The following is a 10,370-nucleotide window of genomic DNA, read 5'->3' as shown; positions in this document are numbered from 1 at the left end:
GTTGACGCATGAAAGGTCTGAAACAAAGCTAATTTTAGGCAAAAGACAAAGATGTGGCAATGCAAAGTTCAAAGCTTACACTTAACGTCCAAAGGACAATATTGAAGAACTTGCCAAGAACAAAAAAAACCTAAACCTATAGGAGTTGGAACACTTTTTGCAAAAGACGTTCTTAATATAGAAATTCAGGGTGAGAGTGAACATAAATCTTCTATTTCTCATACATTGTGACCACACTTTACATGCGATGGCTGGAATTACTAAGGAATTAGGTATTTTGCTTCACAAAAATAAAAATGTGACAATATCCAGTTTCGAGAGCAACAAGAATGCTCTAGTCGTGATGCGCGTAAACTAACCCAGACACTCACGTTAATCTAAAAAAAATGCTTCACAAAAATCTCCACATTGTGGGTTTATGATCATATATAGAAGGTTTAAACTTAACTAGTAATCTTTTCGAAATGAACTTTTCACAAGAATCTAAAGGAACGAATCTTTCTCATTAGAATAGTGTTTGGTTATGATCTCGTAAAGGAAGAGTCATATTTCTTGTATTTCTTATTATAAAATTACAGAAATCCACTTTGAAATTATCAAAGAGATAAATTTATTGTCTCTATCTTTCCAGCTAAATATATTCTTGTCTTATATATATATATATATATATATATATATATATTAAGACATTAACAAGACACGACCTAGATGAATTTGGCGAAGATTTATATGCAGTATTTGATTTTTGAGGTATACGACACTAAGAGGGCTATCATACTATTTACAGACATTGGATTCATGTAAAGTGTCTTGCATGCTTCTCGGACACATTAATGAATACAGGGCGAAAACACTAGATTTTAGAATTGATTGTTCCTATCTACTGAATGTTTTGGCTTCTGCCGATAGGGATCTCGTTTGGAGGACCTCAACTGATGATGCTTTTATGAAAGCTGCTGGCAGTGTGAGCAAGAAGGTAAATTTGACCAAAGAATTAATGAACACTTTGATGCTGCAGGCCGTAGTTTTCTTTTAAACAAAAAACCTAGCTAGATGTAAATGCTCGTGCAACTAGGAATAAATCAAAGTAAATTTAACCAAAGAATCAATGAACACTTTTAATTACAGTTAAGTTAAATACGATAAATAATAAAACATAATATCACAAAACAAATAGCCACAAAAAAAAAAAAAAAAATGTTAAATTTTGGGAATTCAAGTTAAATTCTACTCTGGACGTTATTTTGTACAAGGTCTAGGAAGATACAAGAGGAGTGGAGATGAACCTCCCATACAAAATTGGTGCATTTACAAGAAAGAAGAGAGAAAAAAAAGGAAAAAAAATGAAAACTAGTCCTCCCTGGTGAACAAGTAATTAATCACCTAAAAACTTAATCTATGAAAGTTTACCCCGAATTTTCTCTCTTTTCTCATATTATTTGGCCCCATCATGATCTAAGTGTATGATAAGATGGGAATTACAAGATCTAATACTTTCCTTGGCTCTCTTTTCCATTCACCAGCTATGTCATGAGCAATTTTTACTGCATCCGAGGCTGTTCCCAACAGGCCTCTTCTTGTGAAGCCAACCGCGTAAAGTCCATTTTCTCCTTTCCAGCCCTTAGGAAAGGGGGTTTTGGGCATGCCATCTTTTGTGAAGAAATCACATCCCTGCATTAGCCATGGCGGAAAAAAAATATTGGGTTACTTCCAAGAATCAAGTAGGCGAGCCGGGTTTTAATAGAAAGGACAGTTTTTTAGGTTTATTTTGCAAAACGAATAACATTATGTCATGACAGCAACATAACATAAAACCCCACAGAGAAAACTGCAATTTTTATTGTGGGTATGTTAAAAAAGGTATAATAACTTCAAGCAGAGCCTAACTGATTTATTCTTTTTTGCATGGAGAAAAGAAGGGATTTGTAGATGTCTGCCCTCTGTGCATGTGTCCAAGGCAGAAAGGGATAGATGATTCATAATAAGATAGAACTAAATCTAAAAACTTCATAGATATGACGCTTACCTTGAGCCAAGTAGGGACATTGCTTTTATACCCAGTTGCTAAGATTATAGACTCAAACTCCTTTTCTTGTCCATCCATAAATTTGACTCCATTTTTTGTTATCTCCTTCACACCTTCCACCACCTGAAACCCTAGCAACATTAGCTGCTGGCCAGAAGGTATTGCAGAGAGTAGTAGCATACATGCACAGAAAAGGTGAATAAAAAAAATTAAGGGTTTGTCTAGAAGTGCTTGATTTACCTTGATTTTGCCAGACTTAATCTGTGACAATGCACCGACATCCAACACTGGTGTTTTTCCTGTGACATTCTTTAGCTCAATTGGGCCTGTTTTTGGTCGTTTCAGGCCTAATTGGTCTGTGTTGCCCAAGGTGAGATTGGCTACTAGAAGTAGCAATTTGTCCACTAATCTCAAGGGGAACCACTTTAGAAGTGCCATGGCTACTCCGAATGTTGACATGCCAAACATCTCTCTAGGAAGAACATGCACCTGCATCAACAAAATAAGGCACGGATAATAAAAAAACTAAGCATATCGAATGGTAAAAACAATTTCAACAACCAAAATCTTAATCTAGAAAAACATTAGTTTCTTCGGGAAAATAGGATTGGATTGCTTACTGTATTTCTTACAACCATATGAGGGATCGCATTGTGTCTACAGAGGTCTAAGCTAACTTCCATCCCTGAATTCCCACACCCAATAACCAAGATCCTTTGGTTCTTGAACTTAGAACCAGAATTGTACTCACTTGTATGTAGAATAGTACCTTTAAACTTGTCACAACCAGCTATTTCAGGTATTACAGGCTCAGCATTCTCACCAGTAGCAGCAATAAGCCATCTAGAATGGTACTCAAGGTGTTCAGTTTGCACCCTCCAAATCCCTTTAGCGCGGTCATATTCTGCCTTTTTTACAGCCTGGTTGAATTTAGGATGGATATTGAAATGAGAAGCATAAGACTCCATGTAAGAAATGAATTGGCTCTTGTTAGGGTACTTGGGGAAATTAGCAGGGAAACCAAGAAGCGGGAGTTCACAGAACTGTTTAGGAAGGTGAAGTTTTAAGCGGTCATAGGTTCTTTGTTGCCAAAGAGAAGCTATGCAGTCACTTTTTTCAAGAATTAGAGAAGGGACTCCTTGTTGAGAAAGGCAGGCAGCAGCGGCTAAGCCAGATGGTCCTGCACCTACAATGATAGGTCCATGAACCTTAACACACCTTGCTTGTTTAAACCCTTGTTGCTCTTGTTCTTTACCAGAAGCCATGTTGGAAATCCCAAGAAAAAACGAGAAGGAAGGAAAGAATGACTCTGTTTTTGCTCTGTTTTCTACCCTCTCGCTGAACGGGAATTTAAAGAGAGAAAAAGGGTTCTTTAGTGAGGTTTGATAAGAAAAGAGTGAATGAGGAGAGAATCAATCAGAGGACAGTGTGAGTGAGACTGGGGGTTCCAGTACACAGAATAGAAATTAGAAAGCAGAGGTTTTTTTAATGAGAAGTGAGAGTTGGACAGAGAAAACTATAGGGAAGAGGGAGAGAGTTAATAATATCAGCAGAGACAGAGAGAGGAATGGAGTTATGAAGGCGTGATGGTTAAGGAAAGGATTTAGTTCTCTTTCTCAAGGCTCTTCTTCTCAGCTTTCTGCAGATGTTTTTCTTGAAGGAAGGGTGTAGGAGTGGTAGCAGGAGGCCATCACAACATGAGATATAAATAGCTTTTATTAATCTTTTACTTGACACCTTTCTTTAATTAATAATATTATTTCAATATCCTCATTTTCCCTTCTTGTTTTTTTGAACATCTGCTACTGCTACTTCTTCACTTCATCAGTTCATAGCCACTTCTCCACTCTCATCTTTCAATGCTTGGGAATACGCTTCAATGCTTGGGAACACGCTCCGAGCCATATGAAATGGCTAGTGGTTTGTTCTTCGCAGGCTTGCACTAAAACAACACGCAAATCCTGAAAACTTCTACTTAATCTTGCATCCACGGAGGATTGGAAGAGCATGTTCATCACACCATGAAATATTATTATTTATGCTATTTTTATTTTGCTATTTTTTCACAATTAGACATGTTTTGTTTGATATTTTTTATAATAACATAATTTTTAAGTATTTTTTGCTTGTAAATATATTAATATAATAATTTTTTTAAAAATTTATTTTTAATATTAACATATCAAAACAATTTAAAAACATGTTTTTTTTTTTAAACATTATTTAACCTAAAAAACAAACACCATCTTAATGATGTTATAAATTAATCCAAAATTAGCTAAATATATCTTCAAAAATCAATTTACGTATGCAATATATAGATATTTTGCCTGAGAAACTCAATTAAAGTAATGGATTAGAGTTAATGACTTTTATTTCATTTCATTTTTTGAGATATTATTATAGTTAAGTTTGAATTTCCAAATTAAAAAAAAATGATATTTGGAATTATGTAATTAATACATTAATTTTCTAATAATGATCATTTTAATCTTGGCTTTTGATGAACAGTGGATTATATAAGAGATAAAAATAAATTAATGTTATACATTTATTTTTGGTTGGTTTAGTTTAAATAAAGTTTCTGTATTGATTTTATATTTTATTTTTAATAAATTATATATAAAATTGAGATAATAATATGAATATTAAAGTTATTTTTTATTTATAGGTATAAATAGTTATTATTCATGACAAATCCTTTAACCTTCAAAAAAAAAAAAAAGAGGAGAAAATGATCACATTTCTTGGACAAGAGGAACCTTCCCATGGATCATCAAAAGAAATCCAGAGCTCTGGAGATTTAATGATCAAATCGAGAGTCATGCACGCGCTTTGATGAGCGTCGGCGGAGCGCGGGAATGGTTTTGTTTCATGAAGGCTCGTCCTTGGGCCACGTGGGTGATACTATGCAAGTAAACATTTTATGAATTGCTGGGGGATTGGAAACATTTGTTTTCTCTAAGTCAACAGCCGTCTGATCCTGGACCTTATTACAAATAGTGCCAAGTGGCATCTTCTTGTGAGTGATCGGTGACCACCTACTTCTGAAAGAGCTTTTAAATGCACTTAGTATCTAACTATATTTGTGGTTGCTATTTCAACGCGGATAGGTTAATTTTTTTTAATGTAAAAAAAAATATTAAAGAATTTCTTTTGAGATGTGAGTTATTGGATTAATTGGCCATTTAAATAATGTAAATAAAAATATATAAATAGATAAATAAAATAAAAAAGAATGACAAGAATATATTCGTATTATAAAAAGCTTAATGTTAAAAAACAAAACTAAAATAATTAAGAAGAAAATATTAAACTGAGTTACTTATAAACTTTACAATGATCAGAATAAAATTGAGATAACATAATAGAAAAAAAATCAAATAAAAAAAATAAAAAATTTGCAAAAAAAAATAGCAATAAAATGAATGGAGATCAAATTTGATAGAAAAACAATCATGGAGGATGAAATTGTAATTTTTTAAAAAATGATCATAAACAAAACAAATAGCAATAAAAAGAATGAAAACCAAATTTGAAAAATAAAAAAAATAAAAAGAGATGAAATTAAAAAAAATTGTAATTTTATGTAGTGTTTTAATTTTTGTTTTTAAAAAATGTAACTCGGGGCATAAATGCTATTAAGAAAAAAGGTCGATAAATGAACAAACCAAAAAAAAGAGGAAAATAACCATAAATGCATAATTAAAAGCTCATAGAAAAAGAAAAAAAAACCTAATAACTAATAATATAAAATGTTAAATGATAAAACAGAAAATAAAAAAAATATTAGTATTAAAGAAAAAGAAAAAAACCCAAATAAACTTTAACAAGCCTTTTAAGTTTGAGCAAATGTCTCAAACTTATAACCCATTAAATCTTAAATTTTTACTGCATTAAGAAACTCAATTTCTAATTAGTTCAATATTGAGTAGTAAAAGAAAATCCAACAAAAAATAAAAATAAATAAAAACCCAAGAAAACCTAGGTCTCTTTTAAAGTTAGTGGAAAATCTTAAAGAAAATAAACAAATAAAAATAATTTTAAAATTTTATCTTAAATAAAATAAATAGTAATAAAAAATAATCAAATTTGAAAGAAAAGGGGATGAAATAGAAAACAAAATTCTAACCTTATACATTGTTTGAAAAAACAAATTTCAAATATTAAAGGGAAAGATTGGGGAAAAAAATATAAATTTAAAGAATTAGCTAAAAACATTCCAACAAAAACTATAAATAAAAGGATTAGAGATAACTAGGTCATTTTTAATATCAATAAAAAATTAAATAAATATTAAAGAATGAAACAGAAAAAAAAACTAGTTTAGGGAAAAGAGAAAAAAAGAAGAAGTAAACCTAGACTATTTTTCTAAATATGGTCAAATCTTAAAAACTTGTAACTTGTGAAATCCTGAATTCAAGTCCAATCAAGAAATTTATTATGTACTAATTTATAAATATCAATTTTAAAAACTTGTTAAAGAAAAAAATAACAATTAAAATAATATGAATTAAAATTGATTAAAAAAAAACTAAAGAAGGGTGAAATTGTAAAACAAAATCAATTTAAAAAATGATTAAAAAATTAAAAGAATAAAGATCAAATTTGAAATATTAAAAAAAAGAAGATGTATGAAATTAAAAAGGCATACCATTCTTATAAATTATTCAAGATAAAAAAAATTTACAATAAAAAAAAAAGGGATCAAATCTAAAAAATCAACAAATTAAAGGGTTTTTCTTAAATTTTTAAAGGTTTACAGGAAAATTTAGGTGGGGGGAGAGATAAGAAGGAAAAAAAAAAATTCTTGTCGCCACATCACCGTGAATCTTTTATTACATGTCGCCTCATCAAGTTGGGGATACCAAGATCTTTCAAATGCCATCTTAAAATGTTTGCATTTGGTTGTTAAATGGGCTCACATGCTAGCACGGGCAATGTGCATATTAATTTTTTTAATTATATTTAATATATGTTAATTATAAAAAGATCATAAATAAATTTTAAATTTATAATAAAATCAATGTAAAATGTTAAAAAAAAAAAACCATTGTAAGATAGTTAATGTTGATTCTGTTTTTAAGAGCAGCAAAAATAATTACATTACTTTAAAAAAAAATTAAGAAGAACAAAACATCTTTTAGTAATAAACATTATATATTTTTTTTATTCTATGATTAAACTTTTACTCTGCAAAGATATGTAAAATGACTAATTTAACCTCATATAATATAATTTGTAAAAGACAATTTAGTTATAATAAAAAACTATCTTGTCATCGATGTAAAGATTATCTAGTAATCAATGTCAAGTTGAAAGGTTTTTTAAGCTAGAGTAATATTATTAAATTATTATTTTAATGAATACTAATTTGAGTCTTGGGCTATAATAATTTCTCCTCACTTTTTTTTTTTTTCCTAATTAGCCTTGGTGGCTGTCTTTGGCAGATTGTTTAGGGTTTTAAGCCATAGAAACCATAACTGAGAAGAATAATATCTACGACACCTGGCATTATTAGCAGATTGTTTAGGGTTTGCAGCCTGCAAGAGAATGAATTGCGTTATATTCCTTCATAATATATATTTAGGTTTGTAAGCAGGCGTCACCATTGATTTTCTCTGACGTGGCATTCTATTCCATCACACAAGTAATCAATTGTTCTTTGCAATTAATTAAGGAAATTATAAAAAAAATGTGATGTCTTTTAAAAAATTAAAGACAGAACATGAAGCTCTTACGCTTGTCATTATTGTAATGCTACAAGCCAAATACATAGGGCCAGTCTAGCTTTCATGTTCTGCCCTAATTTTATTATTTCGTGTGTTTTTTTCCTCGCAAGTTGATGTTAACATGTTGAAACTTGGGTTGTGTTGTTAGAAACAAGACAGGCTAGACTAATCCTATCTCTCCAAGAAAATATGCAGCATTTAGCTGTCCAGGAGTATCTTTGTCATTGTGTTAAAACACTGTTTGTTAAAAAATTATTATTTTTGTTTTAAAATTAATTATTTTTTTAATTTTTATATGTGTTAATGTTAAAAATAAATTTTAAGAAATAAAAAATAATATTTTTATATATTTATAAATAAAAATACTTTAAAAATCGACAGTAAACATACTCTAAAACTCATTAGATATAACAGAGACAGGATGAATTATTAAGTGTAGAATGGAAAAGGATTTTGCATCGTGGGTATTGATAATGTTGGAAATGAGCATCTAGGAAGCTTGGATACACCTAATCTTCAGTAGAGAGGAGAAAATCTAGGGTTGGAAATATGTTAGCATGTATATATACATAGTTGGAATCCCTTCTTTTGCTGTATTGTATTAATATAACACTTACGACCTTCTATTTTTATTTTCCTTCCAATTTTAATTAGCAATTTTTTTTTTTACTTCTGTATTGAAGAGAAACATATTGATGTGCTGATGGTGGGCTGAGACTTGGCGATTGGAGAAATATTATCTCTATTGCTCAATATACATTGGAATTCATGTCAATTTTATTTTTTTAAAATAAAAAGCATTGCTTTTGTTTATGATGAACAACGAATAAGCAACCACTCGATTTCTTACTAAAGATACTGTTTGTCTTCCTAGTTATGTTGTGTTTTATAAAAAATTAAAAGTTTTTTCTTTACTTTAAATTATTTTTTGCTATTTTTGGAATATTTTAATATGCTGATATAAAAAATAATTTTTTTTAAAATAAAAAATTATTTTAGTGCATTTCCAAACAAAAAATACTTTTAAAAAAATCATTATCACACTGGCAAGCATTACCTAAAGATTGGATAGAAACTACAAGACTTTCTTGTTTGGTCCAGTCCTAGAAAAATGATAATTGGTTCAGTTATTCTAACCGGTTCAAATAAATTTATGTAAAACATATTGATGGTGGATAAAAATAGTGATTAACTATTTTAATCATGTTTTGAATGGCCAGATGCCCTAGCATGACACTCCACGAACTTGACAGGCTAATTGTGATATTTTTTTAGTCTTGACTTAGTATCCTAGTACATACATCAATATATTTTTGGAGTTTCAAGAAGTCAAAGTAGGCATTATATTCTACCCACTAGTGCATACTTGCACACCTTCAAATCACATGTTAGTGTTCGTGTGAAGAGTAAAAACATAAAATTTTTCACCAATGACATAGCAAAACACTATAATCAATAGTATAACACACATAACTAATATTTTTTATTTTTTGTTTTATGTTTGTGCGGAAGGGAGACAACAAACTAATAAGATTTGGAATCGAATGTGAACATAGATAGTTCAAGCCATATAGAGTATGGGCTAAGACTTGGCAATTGAAGTAATATTACCTCTATTGCATAACTCTATAAACATTGGAACTCATGTCAATTTTATTTTTTATTTTTTTGAAATAAAAAAACATTGCTTTTGTTAGTGATGAACAACCAATAAACAATAACTCGGTTTGTTATTAAAGGTATTGTTTGTCTTTGCAGTCATGTTGTGCTTTTTAAAAAAATAATTTTTTTTTGCTTTAATTTCTTTTGGTGTTTTGGATCATTTTGATTTGTTGATATAAAAAATAAATTTTAAAAAATTAAAAAAATATATATTATTTTGATGCATTTCCAAACAAAAAGTATTTTAAAAAGCAACCACTATCACAATGTCAAACACTACCTAAAGATTAAACAAAAATGACAAGATTTTCTTGTTTGGTCCAGTATTCTTTGTTGGCACATATCCCAATATATTTTTTGAGTTTTAAGAAGTCAAAGCAAGCATTGCATTCCATCCACTAGTGCACACTTGAACACCTTCAAACCACATATTGGTGTTCATTTAAAGAACAAAAGCATCAACCTCTTCACCAATGACATAGCAAAACACTATAACCAATGACACAACACACATAACAACTAACAACTTAATTTTTCATGTATTCTTCACAATTACACTACTTTTCACGAGGAAAACTGATATGACTAAGAGCTATAAATATCTTGGATAATTATGTAAATAATAATTGTTATTTACAATGCATCCAACAAGTCATGACAAGAACACTTAAAATAATACATATACTTTTCTAAGTAATTCATTCTCCTGTATATGTTTTCTTCTTTTTAGAAGGGTCTTTTATTTTATGATAAAAGAATTGTTTCTTTTATTTTAACACGACTAAAAAGTTGATGTCTTCTTCCAAGTGCAGGAGTGTCGAAGTAATAAATAACCCGGCAAGACCGGGGTCGAACCACAGGGAGGTTAATTGTACAAATTATAAACAACAATTATAAAACAACAATAACAACAACAACAATAGTAATAATAATAATAATAATAATAATAA

The 10,370-nt window shown here is 29.8% G+C and overlaps 1 protein-coding gene across 1 annotated transcript; it reads right to left on the bottom strand.

Moving 5' to 3' along the window:
* Nucleotides 1-1,205: 1,205 nt before the first annotated feature.
* LOC105127090 (probable indole-3-pyruvate monooxygenase YUCCA4) lies at nucleotides 1,206-3,748 on the bottom strand. Its single transcript, XM_011028208.1, is given in 5 exon segments — nucleotides 1,206-1,510; nucleotides 1,513-1,671; nucleotides 2,027-2,149; nucleotides 2,267-2,515; nucleotides 2,647-3,748. Coding segments are annotated over 5 exon segments (1,251 nt in total). The 5' UTR covers nucleotides 3,292-3,748; the 3' UTR covers nucleotides 1,206-1,435.
* Between the last annotated feature and the right edge of the window lie 6,622 nt (nucleotides 3,749-10,370).

The sequence above is a fragment of the Populus euphratica genome, unplaced genomic scaffold (genome assembly GCF_000495115.2).
Source record: "Populus euphratica unplaced genomic scaffold, PopEup_1.0 scaffold50.1, whole genome shotgun sequence".
NCBI lineage: Eukaryota > Viridiplantae > Streptophyta > Magnoliopsida > Malpighiales > Salicaceae > Populus > Populus euphratica.
This window is presented reverse-complemented; position numbering and strand designations above follow the sequence as displayed.